The 24,824-nt window shown below is 40.2% G+C and overlaps 2 protein-coding genes across 2 annotated transcripts; both read left to right on the forward strand.

The window, feature by feature from the left end:
• The first annotated feature begins 11,746 nt into the window (after positions 1 to 11,746).
• LOC131988834 (cytochrome P450 1B1-like) lies at positions 11,747 to 14,618 on the forward strand. The gene has a single exon (XM_059354102.1). It carries the CDS (start codon positions 11,966 to 11,968, stop codon positions 13,541 to 13,543), a length of 1,578 nt encoding a protein of 525 aa, XP_059210085.1. The 5' UTR covers positions 11,747 to 11,965; the 3' UTR covers positions 13,544 to 14,618.
• A 1,039-nt stretch (positions 14,619 to 15,657) lies between these two features.
• LOC131988672 (cytochrome P450 1B1-like) lies at positions 15,658 to 18,348 on the forward strand. The gene has a single exon (XM_059353854.1). It carries the CDS (start codon positions 15,845 to 15,847, stop codon positions 17,441 to 17,443), a length of 1,599 nt encoding a protein of 532 aa, XP_059209837.1. The 5' UTR covers positions 15,658 to 15,844; the 3' UTR covers positions 17,444 to 18,348.
• The last annotated feature ends 6,476 nt before the right edge of the window (positions 18,349 to 24,824 follow it).

Genomic DNA, 24,824 nt, shown 5'->3' on the forward strand with positions numbered 1-24,824 from the left:
ATATCCGTCTGGAAACTATAGATACATGATGTGTAGCTTGTCAGGACTATAATATCACACTACATGATCGACAGTAGATGCTCTTTGCCTATATCGGCTTAGAAATACTGGCTATTAGTCTGCTAACAGCTATGTGTTTACATTCCCCTATAAATGACTGTAGCTCTAAAAGAACATGCCTTATATAGACAAAACCACTGTGTGTAGTATTTGAACTTGTCTCATATCTAAACAAAGTACATGAGTGAGATACAATCACTGTAAATGTATTTTTTTTTTCTCCAGCATGAAATTCCTAAGGCTGACTTTTCAATGAAGGAGAAGGTAGAATGATATAAGAGCTTTAACCGTGCTGGCAGGCCTTGCTACACAAACAGCATGTGTCTTTGTCTCTGTGGATGACTGCTTGAAAGCATCCTTATGTCCGCCTGCACCGCATTAATACATATGCATGAGTATGCATGCCTGTACAGCCAAACAGCTGAACAAGTCAGTGGTTCCAGGTTATTTCCACATGGGCCGGGCCACAGGCTGAGATGGACTCCGGTACAGCTGGGACTCAAAGATCATGTCAGGGTGAAATAGATCCTGTAAGCTGACTGGTGATTTGTAATGATGCTTCTTGTCTCTCAGTCAGATGTCAGATATATATATATATATATATATATATATATATATATATATATATATATATATATATATATATATATATATATATATATATATATATATATATACACACATATATATACATATAGCAACTGGGTATTATTCATTTTTTACAATCAACCCGTCAATATTTGGATTGGTTTGGTTAGCAATCACACCACTAGTCCACTTGGAATGAACTTTCTAACGGTTTGAAACTTTTATCCATTACTTTTTATTTATTATTAATTATTTTATCTATTTAGCATTACTATTCAGCTATTTCAACTGTTTACCTATTACCTTTTAGCTATTTCAACTGTTAATTTTTACTTTTAGCTATTGTTACCGTTTATCTAAAACCTTTTAGCTATTTCAACCTTTAATCCACTACTTTTGAGCTATTTCAACTGTAAATCTGTTACTTTTTAGCTTTTTTAAAAAACTTTGTCTGTTACATTTGAGCCATTTCAACTGTTTATCCATTACCCTTAGCTATTTTATCTGTTTATCCATTATTTTTTAAAGATATTTTAACTATTTATCCATTCATTTTTTTAATCTATTTAACTGATTATCCATTACTTTTTTTTGCTATTTTAACTGTTTAAAAACTAACTTTTTTTAGCTATATTAACCATTTATCCATTACTTTTTAACTATTTCAGCAGTTAATCTGTTACTTTTTAGCTACTTCAACTGTCTATCAATGACCTTTTAGCTATCTAAGTAGTATAAGAGTATTACACTTTATAGTGTTCATGTGGATATATTGTTTTTATCAAATCCTCATTGTTTTGTTTTCAAATGAGCTACTGTATAATCTTTCCACATACCCTCTGGAAACAGCAGAAGTATCCCCTGGGGGGCATGTACCTTGGCTGGGAATCACAGATCTAATTCAGTCAAGTTGCAAAAAAATAAGGCAGAAATAAGGAAAAGGCAGAAAATGAGAAATATCTTGGATTATTTGTTTATTATTGTGAATCAGAGGATGTTGTTTTATATTCCTCTTCATTATCAATGCAACTCAGTAAGAGAACTCATTAAATAAATCATTTTATAGCCACACTTTGCTGTGGAAATTCTCCAAAGATCCCACTATTATTTTATGTCAGCTTGCTCTCAGAGCTGAACTCACTCTCTCTGTATTCATGGACAGAAGTTTAAAAACTTTAGCAGCTTGTTCGACAGATCTGTGCTCCTCCAGCAGCAGAGAGGAGAGTATTGAGTGTCTGCAGCTGAGTGAGATCAGGAACTGAACTAATAAAGCTGAACTGAGCTGACAACCATTGAAGGTTTTAGAGACAGTTTCCCAAACTAAATCTATACCAATCACAAAGGAGGGAGAGTAGATAAATCGAAGCAGGTGAGTCAAACAAAACACTTTTGAATTGAAAAGTCAATGCAGCATGTCAGGAAGATGGCCTTTAGAAACAGAGGGTTTTTTTCCCTAAATTTGTCAGGATTTCTGTGGGACTCCCACAGGATGGGAGTTCACTATTCAACATGTGGCTGAGCCAGGACAGGGAAAATGTCAACGGGACATGAATCATAATAACAACAATAGGTCCTTTTTTATATCAAAATGTGCCTTTCTAATATGACTAATATTGGGGTTTTTTTCCGTAATTAAACGGAATGTGTTTCCTCAATTGTAAAACTACCGCCACAATTCCGAAAAATGACAAAAGTTGCTTAAACTGGAAAGCAGTTGGCAGTTCTTATGATTTAAAGCTATTCAAGTGAATTCCCTGGTCTTGGTGAAGACTCCAGCTCCACAGTAATTGCTTCACAATTTACAGTCCCAGATTCAGAGGGCTGTGGTGTGCAAATGGGGCGTGTGGTACAGCCTAATACAAGGACACACACACACACACACACTCTTGTGTCTCACTCTCTTCAGCTCTGTAGTTCAGTCCATAATGACAGATTTTAAGTGATTGTGCATGCATATATATTTCTGCTTTTAAACCTCAAAATGACTTATATTCTTACTATTTAATTCTGACCTATCTACTAATATATTTTTTTAAGTCATGATAATTTAATCACAGAGAAAGTGGTTCTTCTGTCCTAATATTGCACTACAGACTACCAGTGAGGTCTGAAGGGCCGGGGACAGTGGATGAACTCTGCCCTCTGAGGTCTGTGTGCCGCTGCGGTGGCTATACCATCGACTCATCCACAGAATTGGAGCAGTGAAGGGGGGTAACCCGACCGCTCGCTGACCCCGCTTCATTTTCAGGATACTAAAATGCACCGAGCTGCTCAAGCGGAACATATGGAGGTGCAAAAGAGAGGGAATCACGGAACATTATCCGCCCAATTACACAATGAGAAGAGCAACCCGCTGGTAGTATCCATACTGCACGTAATGTTCAGTGCGCCTGTGGCGGAGCCTCGGTCAGACCCGCTCAGCCTCCCACCTGCAGGGATCCCAGCCTGGGACAGTCTGTCTCCAAGAGAGACAGACACAAAACAGCTCATAAATATGTGAGTCGGTAAAAAGTATGGAGAAGAAACAGGAACATCCTGTGTCATCCTCAAAGAAAGAAAAAAGTTACTTCACTCTCCTATCTCAGCAATCTGAGCAGATGCTCCACAGATGATATGATTTCTGGGGTATCAAGAGACAATATGCTTTCATGGTTAACCATTTCCTTTAATTGAGAAGGGGAAACATATTCAAAGGTCTGTACTGTAGTGCAAAAGTAAACACACCAACATTTCACATGACAAAGGCTCATCTTTCCCAGTTGTCATGAGAGTACCAAGTCATGCTCATTCTCACTCAACAGGGCTCAGGAGTGCAATGATTTTAAAAATCATGATGCAAACTCTACCCTGAATAACCCCAACCAAGTGTGCAGAACCACTTGCATGCATCTGCACAGAAATTAGAATAATTGGACTTTATGTAAAGATAATAGATGCTTTAAATGGTTTTATTGCGTGTAAACATTTTAATGTTTTTATTTAAAAACTGAATAAATTGCACCAAAAAAATACATATCAAAAAAGATGGATTTGCTGTAACATGTGTGTTCTCCAAATAAAATAAAACTGTGATAAAAATCCCTCATAACTTTTTATTTACTCATTATTTGGGCTGTTGTGATGCAGCTTAAAGGACAAATATTGAGTCTAACAGAGAATAATCTGCACTTTGCAGTCTGAGAAAAGAAAAGAAAAACGTAAATAACTTTTTATGGAACTGATTGTTTGTTTAAAGTATGCCATCTATCATCGAACCATAACATTATTCTGACATTTAACAATTTATTCTAAAATTATAAACAATATGTAGCATTTATCCACCTTTTTGGACCTGTTTTTGCATGCTATCGCTCCTATATTACAATCCTTAATGCAGGTGATTAGTAGGCTTGCCGGTGCAGCAGCAACAAGTAGTTCATACACACATCCAAGCTAGAGGTGCATGCATAGACTACAAGTTACCAAGACCCGATAGTCCATGCAAAGTGCACAATCTGCTATACCTTTTGTTATAGATATAATTGAAGACTACAACATATTATTTAATACTATAACATTGTACAGTTCAAACAATGCTTGATAATGATTTGTGACAGTAAGAAAAAAGTATGTAGCGAGGGACTAGCTCTGGAAAATCACGTTGAGTATTTTGTCCTGGAGAGACTGTATAAGATCTGGAACAATAAACCCAGTAGCTTCCAAATATAAGTCTGGTCTTACAAGCTGACGTCCTAATCACATATACAGTGAGTAGTACACCAACTTACTTTTTAAATGTTTTTAACTGGCTCTTAAAACTTCTGTATACTTGTCATGAGTTTGCTTAAATCCTTAAAATACTAACATTCTAATGTATTCTTCATGTAAGGAAGTTAGGATGAAAGATTAACTGCAAACATTTACTAATTTACTCAAGCCAGTTTCTCTGCACTTGCATTATCTTACTGTAAAAAAAAAAAAGTTTAAAAAAAAAACAGCAAATCAGTTTAATCAATTTAGAGATGATTTCTTTTTTGTGAAAATACAGATAATATACATTAAATACCTGTATTTTAAAAAGAGATGTATATATGTGTAAAATAAAGTTTTTTTTATTATTATTTAAATATTACGGTGTGTTTCTCAACTTTTGCTGTCAGACTTTTTTTGCCATATTTTTATCTTTTCATTTGAATATCTTTTAAATTAAGTTTAAAGTTTCACTGTAAAAAAATTGAGTTAATTCATATTTTTTGTATTTTTACATAGAATTCACCATAATTCAACATACAAGGTCATTCAGCAATTGAATAATCATGTATACAAAAAATAAAATAAAAAACTTTTTTACAGTGTTTGTGTCATGGAGACCTGTTAACCAAAGTTGCATCTTCCCTATATTATAGGGCACAACAGTAATACATTAAAGGTTGTTTTTCGTCACTGGTGGGTGTAAAAATCTGTCCTTTGCAAAAATGAGCCACCTTGGCCTCTAATCTAAGTATCTATTACAGGCAGTAAAGTGGCTTTTCACAAAAGGTTAGAATCCTAATTGTTAGGCCAAAATGTATAAAAGTATCCACAAATAATTACACTTGATATAAAGGAATGTATACTCTCTTTATGGGACTTAAGAGAATAATTTCCTGGCTAACACTAACGCTGCAATTTAAAAAATAAACTTCCCTAGAAAGTTTTAACCATACTATAACGAAATTTTGATTAAAAACAACCAAATGAAAAATGAAAAACCAAGTGTTATGTCATGACACAAAGACCACAGCGTTTTACGAAATGACATGGATGGGCTGAAAAACAGAAGAGAATGAAAGTTCACAGTGCATAATTGAGTGGCATGTCAGAAGAATTTATGACAAATAACTGCATTATGCTCATGCTACAACATTTTGAGATTTACTGGCAGTAATTTGACTCTAATTTGAATCAAATCCCATTAAGTTTTAAATCTTTATGCACCCTATCCTCACTCCTGATAATATTGTTTCCTTTAAAGTATGAAACAAAGAGGTTAATGTCAGGCTGGAGGTGGGAAATGCCTAACGAACTGTGTCCTACCGATTCCTCAGCCTGTCTTTGATGAGCTCACAGAGACGGGGTCATCTGGAAGCCATTTCTACTTGTGCTTTCTCCCTCGTCTCATTTTAATCTCTCAGTGCAGCCCCCCCCCCTGCCGCCCCCGCTCCCTGGGGAAGCCGAAGTTCAGTGACCGAGCTCCGCGCACGCCAGCCCGCCATGGCACGCAAGCTCATCCCCGCTCTGCTCCCCTAGCACGCAAAAACTCTACGGGATTAGAAACAAATATCCCTATACTGTACATAATACATGGCTCCTGTCCTGGGTGCCACATTAAGTGAAGATCTATCACGCAGCATGCACACAGTGAAAAGGCAAACTGGATGAGTGTGGAGCAAAAACAGGCTATTATCCTAATAAGTTACTATATTAATAATACAAGAGTTTGTCTGCACTTCCCTGCAGAGTCATCTTCTTGAACTTTCCTATGATGTAATGTATTTTCACTTTATTGCAACTTTGTAGTTTTGCTTTTATATTTATGCAGAAATTTGAACAAAAATTGAAGCTGATCTGGGTTAAGTGCATGCAAGGACATCTTCATTCCTCAGGATCTTTTACTGTGGGTTGCATAACCCTGTATGTTATGCAGACCTGTGTTAAACAAAGGTGCATCCTGGGGGCTAAGAGTGCAGAGTTCAACAGTATGCTGCATCTTCCCTGTGTTTGTCCACTGTATATATTTGAACTTAAATTTTGACCTGGGTCAAGTGCATTCAAGGACAACTTTAATTTCTCTGAATCCTGAAAGAAATGTGCCACTTTGAAAGAGCATTTCATGTTCACATTTTTTAAATGTCTGGAAGATAGAAGTGTGAAAAATGTGTAGTGTGGGTGGTGGAGTGAATCAAAAGCCCTGACCTTGAATGTGGCGCCGCTTTATTCAACTACACAACCACATCAAAGTGCAGCATGTGTAAGAAAATATTGGTTAAAATCATATTTTCGGGAAGGGTCTAAATCCACATTTCATGGTGTTTTAAACCAAGGACCTTAAATCATTCCAGGAAAACATTCTCCTTTTTTATGTGGGTGGTTTGATACATCTTCGGGCACAGCAGCACAACCAAATTGTATTTCCTTTCTTTTAGTCCAAATCCAAATGAACTCAGGACATTGGACCTGCTGTGAAACTGTAATTCAGCCCATCTGACATCAGGTTGTCTGGGCCTGGCTTTGTGAAGCAGCCTGTTAGACGAGTGAGGACACGGAGGCTTTGACAAGAACGCAAACAAGGAATTTAATCGTCAATAATTCAATCTTGTTTTGTGGGCCTGGGGTTCATCGGGCTGTGTGTGGTGAAATGTAACTCAATACATTCAGAGTGGTCGAAGTAGTCAAGTCAAATGCTTTGTAATTTTTACTTTTTTCAGACAATATCAAACGCACATTTGGACTATACGATTTAGTCTAACCATGTTTTAGACATTTTCCAAATGTATGAGTTTAAACCATAGCACAATATTTTCACATTTAACAATTATGATTCTGGATAAAATCTTCAGACAGCAGTTGGCAATCAGAGCCATGTTAGTGGTCTTCTTTTCAACAGCATGTGATACGGTAACCTCTAAGGCTTTGAGGTTCAGGAGGTAACTTTATAAATGTGACTTTTTGTCATATTCGCTAATAAACTGTCACCATATCCGACAGATGATCAAGTTTCTTTGCTTCCTCTTAATGCTCCTAAATGGATTTGCAAGTTTCAATTTACCCTGAACTAAAAACAACCACTCAAAAATACAGCATTAAAATCAGAGTGTGAGCTCTGATCAGACGAGAGCTCAAAGTTTGATTGGTTCACCATGTGGTGCCATGTTTTGGCTCGACTGTTATAACAAACTTTATCATTTTATAGCTAAACAGTTAACTAAAATATGTTTCAAGTCGAGAATCAGGCAACGAACTAACAAAATCTTGTTTCATATTTGATCAGTGTTGCCTAGTTGGACGGTTCGATTCTCCTTTGGTTCTGGTGAAATCTTGCATGATTGGGAGCACTAGGAGGAGCCAGAGGAGCCTGATTTTTTTTACGGATTATCTGTCTTGTGCTTCTTTCAGGCTAGAGTGACAGTTATATGACAAATGGTAAATGGTAAATGGACCTGCACTTATATAGCGATTTTCTAGTCGCTTTGCGACCACTCAAAGCGCTTTACACTACAGACTGCGCTCATTCACCCTTTCACACACACATTCATACTGGTGGCAGAGGCTACCCCAAACGGTGCCACTGCCACCATTGGGAATTCATTCACACACCGATGAACGCAGCATCAGGAGCAATTTGGGGTTCAGTATCTTGCTCAAGGATACTTCGACATGTAGGCTGCGACGGTCAGGGATCGAACCACCAACCCTTCGGTTAGGGGCCAACCAACTCTACCAACTGAGACAAACCTTTTTTTTTTAAGTTACCTACTAAACCTTTAGGGTTTAAATGTATGAAATGCCATTAAAGCCATTATAAATTAAATAAATAAATATGGCTGTCAGAAAAATTAATGATTCCACAATTATTTGTTTCAGTTGACCTTTATTTCATAATTTGCATTTTTTATTATTTCAGAGGACTTTTATATTTCCTAACGCCACATTTACTGTTCTGTCCAATCACCTCGTGGTGGAGAGTGAAGCAGACGGATCTATATTTTACTGTGGGGCGCTGAATCTTTGTGACTATATCTGTCATATTTCATTGTGACGGACCTTCAAACTCCAGAGTCCATTGATTTTTTAAATATCGACTAAAATGGTGTTCCATAGAGCAATTTCTTTTTAGTGTGTACATGTGAAAGTACCACTTTAACCACCAGTCCATTTGCTATCACCCCACTGCAGTGAATTGTGCCTTTGCATGCCTTTTCTCAGGCTTCTTACAAACAAACAACAATCATGACAGACAGTGACAATTTTTCCAAGTATCCTCGTACTGTGGTCTGGCAAGAGAAAATGTTCTCATTTCAAACATCACCATCTCTAACTAGCAACGTCCGGTGGTTACCTCTTGGCCGCCTGAGATGGCTGCAACCCAGAGGATGTTTTTGTTGGTCTGTTTGCTGGTTTGTCGGGTTGTTTTTGGCCATGGATTTTTCAGTCTTGGCTCACCTTTGTTCACTCTAGAAAAAAAATAAATCTTCACTTAAATTCCTGCATTCTCTTTGCTCTTCCCTTTCCCAAGTCCCGCCAGCTCCCCAACTGCCTGTTGGACCCCTGGCTTTCCTCTCCTCGCCTCCCTCCCCTCACACCCCAAACCCCCTATCCCCCCCCCCTTCCTTCCTCCCCGTTGGTGCTGTGCGTGACAGTAGCTCACTGAGAAGTGGAAATGAGACTAGTAAACAATGATTAGCTCCAGAGCCAGGGCAGCCTGGTCTACCATTGGCCCCGTCTCCACACAGCAAGCGCCCACCCGCCAGCACATGACATGCAGCGGCCTATAGACCCCAACCCCGCCTCCGCCCACCAGCCCTAAATGCCCCCCACCCCCCACCCTTCAGCCAGAGTCAACACAGGGTCAGGGCCAACCTTTCACAGCCAGGTTACAAGGGGTAATCACAGGCAAACATAGCAGCCACACGCAAAATGCACACACGACACCCCCCCCCCCCTCCCCAATACCCCTCCAACCTGGGCCTCCACCCCTCCCACCCACACACACACACACACAACTACCCCCCACCCCCCCCCCACCCCCCCCCCCCCCCCCACCCACCCAACGGCCCCCTTCCTCAGCCACAAACCTGGCTCTAATTAGCGTGATGGGGATGCAAGTGGCCACATGTGTATGAGGAGCAGACTCAGGCGAGGAGAGGGAGGAGGTGGCAGTGGTGTCGGTAGAGGCAGGGGGGGGGATTCCCCCTATAGGAATAGAAGGAGAGAAGAAACAGTCATCCCCAGTGCAGGCAGTGTATTCGAAGACATTGCTATGTCTCTGGTTAACCGAGGAATCATTCTGGAGGCTTTGGTGCTCGGCCACACCGCATTTCTCAAGACAAACAGCTCTCAGGCAGAGCTCTGAACCAGCGAAACTCTCGACATCTGTAAAAGGCTGTTTAAGGACCATTATTGTGAAAGAATGACACACAACACATAATGTAGTTACACTTAAATTACTTTTTATTGATGCCTTTCTGTTTGTTTTCACAATTTAAGCACGCTGTGTATATATATAGTTGTTATTTATCCATTTTTTATTAAATCAGTTTCATAACAGTTTGCAAGTATATGGGTAGATTATGAAATTGTAAGTTCATACGGAAGCTTCTTTTATATCTGTTGAAGCAGTGAAGTGTTTGCTTTGCAGATCCAGTCACTTAATCTAAGGGTTGTAAAACATCCATAGAGGCATTGGAATTATACAGACAGCACATGGCTAATGTTGACTAATATGAAATGTGTGCTGCATTATAACACATCCTCCTGCCTCCTTATATCATTGTTTTTTTATCGTGGATCTAAAATGCACCCATCATTTTTCTAAAGTTAATTTGATATCTTCCTTCCTCCCCCCATTCCTCACCCCTCCTCCTCCTTTCCTGCTGATAATGACTGACTGTGCATGTGTGGCAGTGAAGCTTCTGTCCATCTGACTTAGTGCCTAGCTTAGGAAATGTTTTAGTACCTTCAATTGGGGTCATTAACTCCCTGAAAAAATAAACTTCTCAGTTGGTGGTAAAATAAGACACTAATTTTGCTTTCTGCACAGAGAAGGGAAATATTTTGCCTCTGATCTATCTATCTATCTATCTATCTATCTATCTATCTATCTATCTATCTATCTATCTATCTATCTATCTATATATATATATAAGATCAAGATTATGCAACTATAAAAACACAGGAAAAAGTTAGTATATGGCCTCAGATTTTAATTTGTTTGACTTAGTTTAATGTGCTTTTTCTTTTTCATTCCTCCATATTCCATCATTCAAAAGAAGAGCTACAATTCAGGGGAGTACCTGAAGTTTGTGGTGGTACAGTGTAGAACTTGGAATATCCTGCAAAATTGCAGTTTTGTAGCAAATGTATCAATATTTTATGGTTTGTGCGCACAGTTTGTTGTGTGAGATTTTATTGAACTGATTGAGCCACTGTCAGATGCAGAGATGAAAAATCAGATTGAAAGAAAAACAAAACAAATAAATGAGTGTAATATATTCACAGGGATAAATTAGCTCATATTGATCTATGCAAATAACTTTTTAAAAGCTGTACAAATCAAATAAAACATTAAAATCCAGTATAGAAAGGATGGCTGAGAGTATTTGCAGGGCTGTGTGGTACACAACTTTGCCCGAACTTTACATTTGCCACTAACTATTTTTTTAATGACTGAACCTGCAGGACTTTTGCATAACTAATCAGACGGAAATACAGTAAATAACAACATATTACTGTATCGAGACAAACCTGTGCATATTTGAAGGCAAATTGGTGCAGGACTACATATGGTTAAATTCACATGGGATGCTTAAACGCATGCAAATTACATTTTAAGATGATCAAAACACAGGCTAATTAAGGACTTAAGTACATAATACCATGTAACCGATAATAAAGTTATGCTTTTGCACGAATTTAATCGCAGCATAAACTCAGTCAAGAGTTGAACAAACCGTATGCAAATCTTTTTTTTTCAAAGCCAAAGTGCGCACGCAGAGTCCTCTGCAGCCAGAGAATAAATCATTCTAAAAAAGACACACTTTGAAACGCGCAAACTCTGCCAGTCCTCCAATTAGTGAAACAAATTGGCTCGACACGTTTCCCTCCTGAATCGGTCACCAGTTGCTGACTCTTCTCTCTCTCTGCAGTGGAAGGACGGCGGGTCGTTCACGCTGCACGCTCACGGCGTTCCCTCGACGCTCACAAGTGCGCGCCTCCGACAGCGAGCGACAACAGAGAGATGATACAGTGGGGTCTGCAGGGCTACCACAATGGGAGGAGTATGAAAGTTACCCTGAGCCCTGCCCACCGACTGCAAAACATATAAGACGCTGGAGTGAAGCAAAAAGCAGGCACTTAAGCCTTAAATCTGGATGAAAAGACTGACTAAAGACAAAAAAATCATTTTAACTCACTTTCTTATCAGTTATTTTTTTATCACTATGACCTCCTTGACATATCTTAGATATATTTCTCACCTGATATGGATATATTGATTTTTTTCCTCCAAACATACAACTGAACAGACACTTTCTTTCTAAGTTTTTTCTCTGTTTTTGAGCTGTGCAGAAAATTTGTCACAATGGCACTGGACTCAGAGTTTGGTGTGAAGGGCAGCAGCATCATCAGGGAGTGGAGTGGACAGGTCCAACCTGCTCTGGTCGCCTCCTTTGTTTTCCTCTTCTGTCTAGAAGCCTGTCTGTGGGTCAGGAACCTCCGGCTCAAGAGAAGACTGCCGGGACCCTTCGCTTGGCCGGTGGTGGGCAACGCCATGCAGCTGGGCCAGATGCCTCACATCACCTTCGCCAAGCTTGCCAAAAAGTACGGCAACGTGTATCAGATCCGGCTGGGCTGCAGCGACATTGTGGTTCTGAATGGAGACAGGGCAATACGTGAGGCTCTGATACAGCACAGCACAGAGTTTGCAGGCAGACCAAACTTTGTCTCATTCCAGATGATCTCTGGAGGCAGGAGTATGACATTTACTAATTACAGCAAACAGTGGAAAGTGCACAGGAAAATAGCCCAGTCCAGCCTCAGAGCCTTTTCCTCTGCAAACAGTGAGACCAAAAAAGCCTTTGAGCAGCATATCACAGCTGAGGCCATGGAACTGGTGCAGGCTTTTCTGCGCCAGAGTACTGATGGACGGTATTTTGACCCTGCTCATGAATTCACAGTAGCTGCTGCTAATGTCATGTGCGCTCTCTGCTTTGGGAAGCGATACGGACATGAAGAGCTGGAGTTCAGGAACATGTTAAAAAAATTAGACAAGTTTGGGGAGACAGTAGGGGCAGGTAGCTTGGTAGATGTCATGCCCTGGCTTCAGAACTTCCCAAACCCAGTCCGCAGTGTCTATGAAAACTTTAAAAGCCTCAATGAGGAGTTTTTCACTTATGTGAAAGACAAAGTGGGGCAGCACAGAGAGTCCTTCAACATCAATGTGACCCGGGACATGAGCGACGCCATAATTAACGTGATTGAGCACAGACAGGACAGCGGACTGACCAAAGAGTTTGTCGAAGCAACTGTCACAGATCTGATCGGAGCAGGTCAAGACACAATATCAACCATCATGCAGTGGATCCTCCTGCTCTTGGTCAAATACCCAGACATGCAGGTCAAACTTCAGAAGCTGATAGACAAAGTCGTAGGCCAAGACAGACTGCCATCGGTGGAGGACAGACGCAGCCTGGCGTACCTGGATGCCTTCATCTACGAGACCATGCGCTTCACCAGCTTGGTGCCCCTCACCATCCCGCACTCCACAACCTCAGACGTCACCATCGAGGGTCTCCACATCCCCAAAGACACGGTGGTTTTCATCAACCAGTGGTCTGTCAACCATGACCCCCTGAAGTGGAAGGACCCTCACATTTTTGACCCCTCACGCTTCCTTGATGAAAACGGGGCCCTAGATAAGGACATAACCAGCGGTGTGATGATCTTTTCCACGGGGAAAAGACGTTGCATCGGGGACCAGGTCGCCAAGGTGGAGGTGTTTTTATTCACAGCCGTCTTGCTGCACCAGTGCAGCTTCGAGCACGACCCCTCTGAGCCCCTCACTCTTGACTGTTCCTACGGGCTCACGCTGAAGCCCCTCCGACACTGTGTCAGCGCCAAGCTCAGAGGAAAGCTGCTCGGCTTAGTCTCCCCCGCATGAACAGCACGTCCCAATACTGTGACTCAAGGCCAGCAAACACTTTCCCACCAATGACATTTAACAGTGAGTATCAACATACCTGCACTAAGTCCTACTGTTGTATAATGTTCATATTTAATAATGATATTTAATGGGTGTATTAATACAGTCTATATTTGAATTATTGTTGGCTGAGAATATAATGTCAAAGATGTAATATTACAGGTATCAGTGCAAAGGTATTCAATTTCTGCTTCACAAAATACTCTATACTTGATCAGATTTTGTACATAATTCTGAGTTGTGTGCTTGTTTTACATCCACTTTTGCTCATGTATATGTATGACCTGTGTGCAGGAAAAAGCTACATCTCTTAAATGTTGATTTAAACTAATATAACTGTATATAAAATGCTTGTGAATGTTATAAGGTCACTTGATGACTTTTTGTTCTCATTTGTAATATGTAAGAATATATTTAACCTTTGCCACGTAAAAAGCAGTTACAAAATATTTTTTTTATCATTTCATATTTCAGGTATGACAATAAATGTAATGAAGTTTAATGTATTTCACTATCTACTGTACTCAAAAGCATATGAACACAATAAAACAAAGAATGCTGATCAAAGTGGAGGACACATGTTTGTGAAGGAAGAAATCTTTCATCAGGGGACGTCGATCAGGGTCTCCGGGATGAAGACTAGATACTGCCGTAAACCGTTAACGCTTCACAAACTTTATGCACCCAGGGTTCAGGTCTCTACTGTACAAGCACTGCAGCTACCCCCCTGTGCCAAACACACACGTCTCACCAGTACAAAAAAAACAACAACACATGTGCAGCAAATTTTGTTTCACTCATGGGGCAGTCTGAAAAACATGTTTGTTTACAAAGTCACTTTTTTCAAAGCTACATGGATGTCACTGCACTCTCTTTAACTCTCTGCATTCAGGAATTGATGTTACAAAGCCCAAGGGATGTGTTTCTCTACCTTGAATGTTCCTCGTAGAGGATATTTTGTTATCAATGTGTCGACCTTTATATGATGGAAAATAAGCTACATATGGAATTAATAAAGTGGATTGTCACTGCTCAGTGTGTCCTTGTTTATTGTCATTTCAAACTTTAGAGTGAGGCTAAACTAAAATGTCATAGTACTAATTCAAACCTGCTGAGTAAAACTCCTTTTTCAGTCTCAGAGTGTTTCCCAGAGAATGTAGGCATGGTCAGATATGTGCCAACTATGTGATATTAGGCACCACCACTGTTTAGATGTCTGTCATTACTCATTGTTACAAAAATAGAAACCTCTGGAATACTCCACTTGTGGCTGAGCATCACAAAAAACAAAGCTGATGTTTTTTTAAGTTCTTCCTTTTGTTGCACAAGCAGCCACACAACCAGATTCATAGCTAAATCCTCTTTAAAAACTATTTTGATGCAGCCACAGGCCTAACAGCTACATTATTTCTGTGACCTTTATTTAAAGGATTATTATGCCAACAATAACCTTGTATATGTTTTTTATAGAGCATAATAAAGCCTGTATCTGTTCAGAGTTTGGATCTGAAGTTTTCATGGTGATATCCCACAGCCCTTTTTCCCTTTGTATGGTTATAATTAACAGCTTGGCTGTAAATAACAGAAACCAAATCATGTTTAAAATGGCCACGGAAAGTCCATAGGAAAGTGCAAGCAGCAAAGTCATCTAACACCAGCGGAAAAAAAACATCAACTGCAGCTTATTGTCCATTACTTACACTATACGCCATCCATCCATTCCATCACTTCAAGTGCATTAGCTATTACAGGATTTATACCACACATGGTATATAGAGTTGTTTATCTTTTGATGTGTCATGGTAATCTCCGTTTTCTTCCTTGGCAATAAAACTTTAAATCTGTACTTTTTTGGCAATGGGGCCTATTGAGTAGCTGCTCTCCTTTTCCGTCATCCTACAAGGGACGCTGCTGGAAGGAGGCCAGAGTGGGAATAGGACTAAGGTCTGCAGGCTGTGGTCAAAATGGGAGGGGAGAGATAATAAAAAACCTGAGCCGCTGACCCCTCCCACCAAAGAGATACATATAAGAGAAGTGTTAAGGCTTGAACCTGATCGAGCCTTTCTCACTAGCTTCTGTGGTGGAGGAGTGAGGCAGCATGTGAGTGCTGCTTTTCATTTTGTATTAGTCAATTATTTTAAAGTTAAGAAAATTGAAAGATTTTGTATTTTAATGTATGCAAGAGTGCAAAAAAGAGGAACTAGTTGAAATGGTCTTGAATTTTTAGTGAAATTGCCTTTTTTTTATTGGACACAGTGGATGACATTTAAACTGCAGGATAGCACAATGACACTGGACTCAGAGTTTGGTGTGAAGGGCAGCAGCATCATCAGGGAGTGGAGTGGACAGGTCCAGCCTGCTCTGGTCGCCTCCTTTGTTTTCCTCTTCTGTCTAGAAGCCTGTCTGTGGGTGAGGAGCCTCCGGCTCAAGAGAAGACTGCCGGGACCCTTCGCTTGGCCGGTGGTGGGCAACGCCATGCAGCTGGGCCAGATGCCTCACATCACCTTCGCCAAGCTTGCCAAAAAGTACGGCAACGTGTATCAGATCCGGCTGGGCTGCAGTGACATTGTGGTTCTGAATGGAGACAGGGCAATACGTGAGGCTCTGATACAGCACAGCACAGAGTTTGCAGGCAGACCAAACTTTGTCTCTTTTCAGGCTGTCTCGGGGGGTAAAAGTATGACTTTCACCAATTACAGCAAACAGTGGAAGATGCACAGGAAAATTGCTCAATCAACGATCAGAGCATTCTCATCTGCCAACAGCCAAACCAAAAAAGCCTTTGAGCAGCAAATTGTGGCGGAAGCCACAGAGCTAGTTGAGATTTTCCTTAAACTCAGTGCTCAGGACAAGTATTTCAACCCTGCTCATGAGCTGACAGTGGCTGCAGCCAATGTGATTTGTGCCTTATGCTTTGGAAAACGCTATGGACATGATGATGTAGAGTTCAGAGCCTTGTTGCACAAGCTAGACCAATTCGGAGAGACAGTAGGGGCTGGCAGCTTGGTAGATGTGATGCCTTGGCTCCAGTCTTTCCCCAATCCAGTACGCAGCATGTTCAAGAACTTCAAAAACCTGAATCAAGAGTTCTTTGGGTTTATCCAGAACAAAGTGGAGGAGCACAGAGAGACATTTGATCCGGATGTGACGAGGGACATGAGTGATGCTATTATCGGCGTGATTGACAAGGCTGACAGTGACAACGGCCTCACCAGAGCTCACACAGAGGGCACGGTGTCAGATCTGATCGGAGCAGGCATGGATACCGTCTCCACCGCACTTCACTGGATTCTCCTCCTGCTCGCCAAACACCCTGAAATACAAACCAAACTTCAGGAGCTCGTTGACAAAGTGGTGGGGCGAAAAAGGCTGCCGTCGGTGGAGGACAGAAGCAGCCTGGCCGACCTGGACGCCTTCATCTACGAGACCATGCGCTTCACCAGCTTCGTCCCAGTCACCATCCCACACTCCACAACCTCAGACGTCACCATCGAGGGTCTCACCATCCCCAAAGACACGGTGGTCTTCATCAACCAGTGGTCCATCAATCACGACCCCCTGAAGTGGAAGGACCCTCATATCTTTGACCCCTCGCGCTTCCTTGATGAAAAGGGCTCTCTGGACAAAGATCTTACCAACAATGTTATGATCTTCTCAGCAGGGAAGAGGAGATGTATTGGAGACCAGATTGCCAAAGTTGAGGTATTTTTGTTCTTTGCGATCCTGCTCCACCAGTGTAGCTTTGAGAAATGTGCCAATGAGGACCTGTCTTTAAACTGCTCCTATGGTTTAACACTGAAGCCTTTAGATTACAAGATCACTGCCAAACTCAGGGGAGAACTACTTGAGGGCCAATAAAACTGTCGCAGAACTGGCTCTCCGAGTAAAGAACATAAATGCAGAAGAAGGTATGTGGTCTAAAATAAATATATCACAGGAGACTTATAAACTTTATTTAACCCCAAAACATGCAAAAGATAAGCTTTCTTACCTCTACTGACATTTAAAATTGTGACTCACAGACAATATTGTTATTTCACTCAAACTTTCTGCCAGTTACTGTGTCAGAGTACCCTTAAAATGGCATTAGAAAGCATGTAAGTCATATCTAGACTCCACGGCACTTTTACTCCTCAACTCTAAGAAAAACAGTGACTGACTAAAAACCTAAAAATATCTCTACGGGCTCGGCCACATCATGTAAGAAACAGAAAAGAAAAATGTATTAAAAAGCTTTTGATTCGTTTGCCAAAAACCACGATTCATAATAAACCGTAAGTATGTATTGTTATTTATATGAGGGTATTTAGTGGAGTTGCCCTAAATTGCAATATAAAGCGGTGGTGATGAATAAATTTCACTTTAAGCATTTTGTTTTTCTCGCTGATGGGGAGAGATGGTGTGCCAGCTGTGTGGTCTCAACTGAGCAGCTATTTGCCCAGACACTCATTCATCTTCCTGTGGAGCTTTTTCATGTTTCAGCTTAATACAAATATAATTCATCTACATTCATGTACTCTTCAATCATGCATAAGACTGTTGAATTCTGATAATAACTCATGTCAGATGTAATATATGTCTGAAAGCCACTGATTTAATTGTTGGTAATACTGTCTCCTTCCTTAACTGCATAATACATCACTGTACAACATGATTTATAAGGCATAATGTATTGTAAGCTGTGTAGAATAGCTAAAAAATGTTTTTATAATGAACAAAAACCTGTGTGAAACAGTCTGTACTCAATAAACATTTTCTATTGATTTCTAAGTGAATCTGTGGGGTGTTTAAGAGTGAAGAGAACTGCAGAGGCCAGAGAGGTCAAAGAGATAATAATAGATCATGATGTCTGGTCTTGGTGTTGTTGTGAAAGATTAATATGGGTTACAGGCCCTGCATGCTCTTGTTCTCCAGCCCTTACAAGCAGCCTGTGACTCAGTGCACCAGCACAGCAGCAGCAAGCAGCCGCAAGGTTCACTCGTCAATATTTTACATGGAGCTTGCTGTGCTTCTGACTGCTATGTCATTTGTTTTTCCTGAACGAAGCAGCCGAGTCACTGTTATCTCTAATTTATCAATACACACAGAAGTTTGTCGTCCTTTTAACTGGCAGTATAAGCAATAATAAATAAATAAAAAGGTAATGAAGAAACACAACAATTCTGACATTACTAAGCACTCATGTTAACACTTTGACTTAACTAACACTGTTACGGGGGCACATATACATACCTGTGTATCACATTTCATTTTTTGAAATCACACTTTTGGGACCAATTTGGTTTTGCCACCTGTTGTTTTGATGTTTGTCCACTAAAGTTTGAGGTACCTGTACTTACCTTGTGTAATATTTTTGAGCTAATATTTGCATTTTTCCCCCTTATCTGACAGCTACAGGTACAGATTAAGATATGTATACATATATACATATAAACTTTAATTTCAAAACACAATCATGCTCAATGAAGAATTTTATTGTATATATTTATTGTTGTACTAAATATATTTGACCCTATGTTTGGTGTTACTTGGCCTATTATTAATTTTAAAGCCATTACTTTAGAGGGAAGTTTGCAGCAGGGCTCCATGCTGCTTTGTTTTTACGCCATGGTGTCATGAAGAAGTCATGTACCTGCAGTTTTAAAGGCTAAATGCCAAAAGGCAAATATTACAGATCGGTCCAAAGAACCAATACAAATTTGTGCAGAACAACTTTGACTTTCTTTACTTGTACCCCATTTATAATCCCTCAGATGTATCTTGTGAGCACATTGTAAACATTGCCAAAACAAAGTTAAACTAAAATATAATTATGGCATTCTATATAATGAGTCACAGGGTTTTTCTCTGCTAAAAGACTTTTTCCATCAAACATTAGTTGTCACACACAACTAACTCACATACCAAAGCAATGATTACAAGACAGTTTTCATGTCTGTTAAATACTCCTTACTGGCATTCAACCTGACATGACCCACTTGTGTTTGTACTCACGTCCGTCAAAGATTTCCATTATATGTCACCTTCAGTGGCAATCATATGAGATCTTTCTACTCCAACAAACAGTCAACAACCTTCCTAAAATGTTCCTTATTTTGAGAAAACCAAAACCACCCAATGCTCAACATTTATCCTAGCTGTAAGTATGGTACATAAATATTAGTTTAAGTGTGGCTTAGCAGCTTATCGTCCCCCCCCCCCCGGTTTTATCTCCCTTACTTTGCCACAGAGCATTTCCTCTGCTGCAGAGTCTACCTGCGTACTTGTAGGAGCAGTACTGTGGCTGGACTCTGATGGGGGCTTGTTTTCACTGAGGTTAATACAGAGCAGAGCTGAAGACATTCTGTACTGCAACAGGAGCTCCCTCTCTCTCCCTCGCTCTCCCTCTCTTTCTTTGCTCTGACACCACAAGGACCCCAGAGGGAGGAACGGGCCGCCTAACCTCCCCTGTTTCCATCACTGCTTCCCAAAACATCCTAGAAATCTGTCCAGCTGAATGACTCCCTTTCACCCCGAGTCACCCGTTCCAAATACCCCGCAGCCATCGACCTGCCGGGTTTTACTCCTTAAAGGAAAACAGAAAAAGTGTAAAAGGAGGTTATTTGCATTCTGCACATACACAGAGCCACAGGGTGACCTCCCACAAGGTTCTTGTACTCTTCGCTACCACCTCTATCCAAAAACCCCCTCTCCTCTCCTCCACTCATGCAAACTGCAGTCACTTTCTGGAAGATGACACACGGTTATGTAGAATTACTTGGAAGCAGACAAATTCAATTCTCCAGAAAATCTCTTCCCCTGTCCACTGCCATCATCTGCTGGAACACAGCGGAACATTGTGTCTGAGCTGGGAAACAGCCTGGTGCTCAGCCAATCTTTCCTATAACACCAACACACTGACCACAGCTACACATGAAATCCAAAATGCTGCAGACTAATAATATGACTCTAATTTTGCGTGCTGTTTGTTCTGACCCAAAGCACCAAACATTATAAGCAGATCATTAATCATTTCGTTGCCAAAAAAGAATTAAGTATCCCAGTAAACATTTTTTATTCTTTGAATAACAAGAAGCCTGTGCGGTGGGAAAAAGAAGTTCATGCTAAGTATGAATCAACTTTTTCCCAGAGAACACAAAGGTGACATTTACAATGTCAAATAACCGTCATTGCCCAGAGGTCAACAAACACTCAGTCTCTCCTCTGCCTATTTGTAGCAGCATATTTATACGGCAGGTTAGATATTTTGCCCCAGTTTATAGAAACACTCTCTTTGTGGTAATTTGAGCCTAAAAGGGAAATGTCATCTTCTGCCAAATTCTCTCTAAAACTGAGGCTCGAGGTTTTTTAACTGTCATCCTGTCATCAGACTGCATTACAATGTACAAAGAGCTCAATTATGTCCAAAACAAAATGGAAATTGTTGTAATTTGCATTCTGATTCAGTCAGTCAAAAATTCCATACATTATGTGTAATGTTCCATTTGTGGCTTGAAGCTTATTTCCCCTCTTTTTAACCCCCCAGTATAATTATGTCATGGACATAAACACTAAGTGGGAATTATAATAATGTTCCAGTTGACATTACAATCAAGCCGTGCCACCTTTAAGTTCATTATTATTATTATTATTATTATTATTATTATTGTGTTTTAACATACTGTATTACTGACAACCATTAGTGACCCATCACTTCTATTGAGAAACCCCCTTATTGTCAATATACCTATGAAAGCTAGACATCCTCTGCTGTAGGTCTCTTTTGTGGTTGTAAAGTTTCATGAGGCTTTGATTATCCTTGAAGTCACAACCATGCATTTTATACAGTGAGGTTAAGATTTAAGAAATGCTCTCATGGGCTCATTGAATCTAAGAGTCTCAGCTTTCCAGTGATACCCATTTCATGCAAGTCACAGACTGTTTAGTGACCCCAGTATGCAGAAATATTCATGCCAAAAATTCCACACGTTATGTGTGATGTTCCATTTGTGGCTCGAAGCACGTTTCCCCTCTTTTTAACGCCTCGGTGGAATCATGTTACAGACATAAACACTGTCCAGGAGTTATAATAATGTTCCAGTTGACGTTATATTCAAGCTGTGCCACCTTTAAGTTCAGCGTCGTGCTATATACTTTTGGAATAAAACATCATGCAACCATCGTAAACACATGTGAAGTGACCCCTTTTCAATAAACAATTACCCAACTCATTATTATAGGGCGGGGCGGTTAGTGATGTTGTTTTGTCCATGTTAGGATTGTGTTTTGGAGCGGTGGCAAGGAGAGGAGCTTTGGTGTAATTTAACACAATGTGCGGTTCCATTTCTTTCCACATAACAAACAATTATTTTCAGGAAGTGCGGGAGGAAGTGATCCGTGATGGTCAGTATGAGAACATGACGAGCATGTGGTTTGTGTTCACGGATGGGAGTTTACATCACGGTCACTCATATTAACTGTGTTTAAGTGGTCATTTTTATTTGGTGTGGAAACTGAGCAACACTGTCTCCTGTGATTTATGTTAAAGGGCAAAGCTCACTGCCAGTGCAGGAAGCATGATGGTGTGATGTTCATAGAGTGGCGTGAGACAAGAGGGGCGCGGAGACATGAGACATGCTGATATCAAAATTTCCAGTTTTGTGGCTATCAGACTGCATTTCATAATCACATTCTCCAGTGTCTAAACAGCTGTACTTCTTTACAGGCTTTATCAAGTTTAAACACAGAAACTCACTCTTTAGTTGCCAAACCTAGAAAGCAAACTATAGTATGTCTCCTGCTAATAGTCTGTGATCTCACCCATATTGTGATAAATCAGTTCTGGTGGACCCTTAGAGTGACTATCTGGTACTTCCCTGCAGGTCCAGCACCTTCAAGAGGCCATTGATCATGTGCAGTGTCAAAGATAACGGCGTCTGCTCAGGCAGATAACGAACCACTGGCACCACTCTTGTGTAACAGAGACTGGAACCTCTCTGAGAGAGTGTCTCTGTGAAGCAGACATATCTGATTTGTTTTGAAAAGGGAAGAAATAAATCAGATTATTGCTTTGTGTATTTTTTCAAGTAACTTGAGAACGTTGGAAACATTCAGCAGAGTGATATCCCATGCATGTGTGGGAGAGAGACTACAAGACGTGCAACTGTTAGCTAACCCTCATTCTGCAGCCTTTTAGTGAGAATTAGGGGTTGTAGGCAGTGGGTTTTTATGGGGAAATAGCAGGTCAACAGTAAATGCCACATGGTGCATATCATCTGAAAGCTGGAGATCTGAAGATTCATTTGCAGCACGGTGTGTCAAGCTGTTCTGGTCATAAATCTGTAATTAAAATTAGTTAACAAATTAATTAAGTTAACCTATTAAGACGTATAAGGGTTCAGAACAATAAAGTTTGGCTTTCTGAAGTCCATTTCCAGCTCAACTATGTCCGAATTAGGAATTTTTAAAATTATGTATTGGATAAAAATGATTTTTTTAAAAACAACAAAAAAAAACAACAACAGAATATTACATCAATACACCAAGACGTTTGGAACAACACAGAAGAATCTGTTAGTTTCAGAAACTTTACTTAGTTAGTTTCAGACATTTTGGGGATTTCTGTATTTTCAGCGAGTTGATAACAAGCACTAAGCTATACATCCAATGAATGCTATAGATTTATAGTTTGTGGTTGTAAAGTTTCATGAGGCTGTGATTATCCTAGATGTCACAGCAGCTCATTTTATACAGTGAGGTAAATTTTCAAGAAATGCTCTCACTGCAATGGGCTCATTGAATCCACGAGAGGCTCAGCGTTCCAGTGATATCCATTTCATTCAATTCACAGACTGTTTAGTGACCCCAGAATGCCGAAATATCATAGACTGTCATGTGCACAAGTTGAAAATAATGCATGAGAAAAAAACTGTGGTTTTTGTCTTAAACTGTATTTTATCACCATTTATCATTGCTGACATGATTTCACAACACAGAACCAATCAGATTCATGATTCATCAGATCTTGTTTCACACGAATCATCTACTACAAAATCATATGTCCCACCATAGGAACGCCAGGGGGGTTAAAAGTAATGATTTCAATAAATTTACATTTTTGTACAGAAAAACAAAAAAACTAAAGCATAAAACATTCGCTTTTTCTATAGTGCACTTTATCCTACACAAGCATAAAATAAGGCATAGACCATGAAGAAGTAGTTACATTGTTTTATGACAAAGCAAAATGCCATCTAGTTTTACTTTATTCAAGAGCAGGCAGAAGTCTCTACAGCCAATATCGCCAACACTCAACAACAATCTAAATCGACAAACAGAACGACAAGTAAGAGGAAAATGTGTATTTTTGATTTGGTGGTGAACTGTCCCTTTAAGCTCAAACCATGAAACACAGTACAAAAGCAAAAGAGCACGAAAGGAAGCAGAAGAGGCTGTCTGTTTACTTTTGGCCACATAGTGTATAACAGAGAGTAAAGGGTTAATCTGAGTGTGAACATTTGGAGTCGCTGCCAGTCCAAGAGTCTGTGTCTGTGGTCTGAAACAGTGGCCTCGGCACAGCTCAGAGGGTAATCATCTCAGTCCACAATGAACATATAATATTTTATAATCACTGGTAAGAATAAGAGAACAACATATTACCATCATCGAGATGCAGTCTTTCATTTTCACTTTTTCAGAGAATGACGGAAGATTCAGATGGATTTGTCTTTGTATATTTATTAATGAGGAACAATCAGTCATAATCTGCCCCAGTTTTTTAGTGTAGGGATTTAAAATTGGAGCTGATATATTGGCATATAAAATATCTTGTAACTAGAGGTCACAGCAGCTCCCTGACAACCATCTCCCTGACAGCAGCTCCCTGACAACCATCTCCCTGACAGCAGCTCCCTGGCAACCATCTCCCTGACAAAGACGGGGGAAAAAATCAAGCAAGCTACCCAAAGTGCAGCAGAACCCCTCTCCTTCTACCCCTCGCTTTCACGCCATTCCACTTCAAGCCCTCTTCTTGGCAACACTTTACGCCAGACCAAAACAATTTAGCAATAAGCTATTTGCGTTCGTGGGGATTCGTTTTCAGTTGTTTTTACATTCTCCTTTTGTAGTGGGCTCTGATTGCCTGTCAGAATTTCCCCACTCACATGGAGAATAACGGTTTGCTGGAGCTGACCACTCTCCGAAAATACTTTGCTCTGTTGAGACTTGGAGCAGTCTGCGCTCGGAACATGTTGGCTTGTTG

Source organism: Centropristis striata, chromosome 16, assembly GCF_030273125.1.
Source record: "Centropristis striata isolate RG_2023a ecotype Rhode Island chromosome 16, C.striata_1.0, whole genome shotgun sequence".
In the NCBI taxonomy this organism is placed as follows: domain Eukaryota; kingdom Metazoa; phylum Chordata; class Actinopteri; order Perciformes; family Serranidae; genus Centropristis; species Centropristis striata.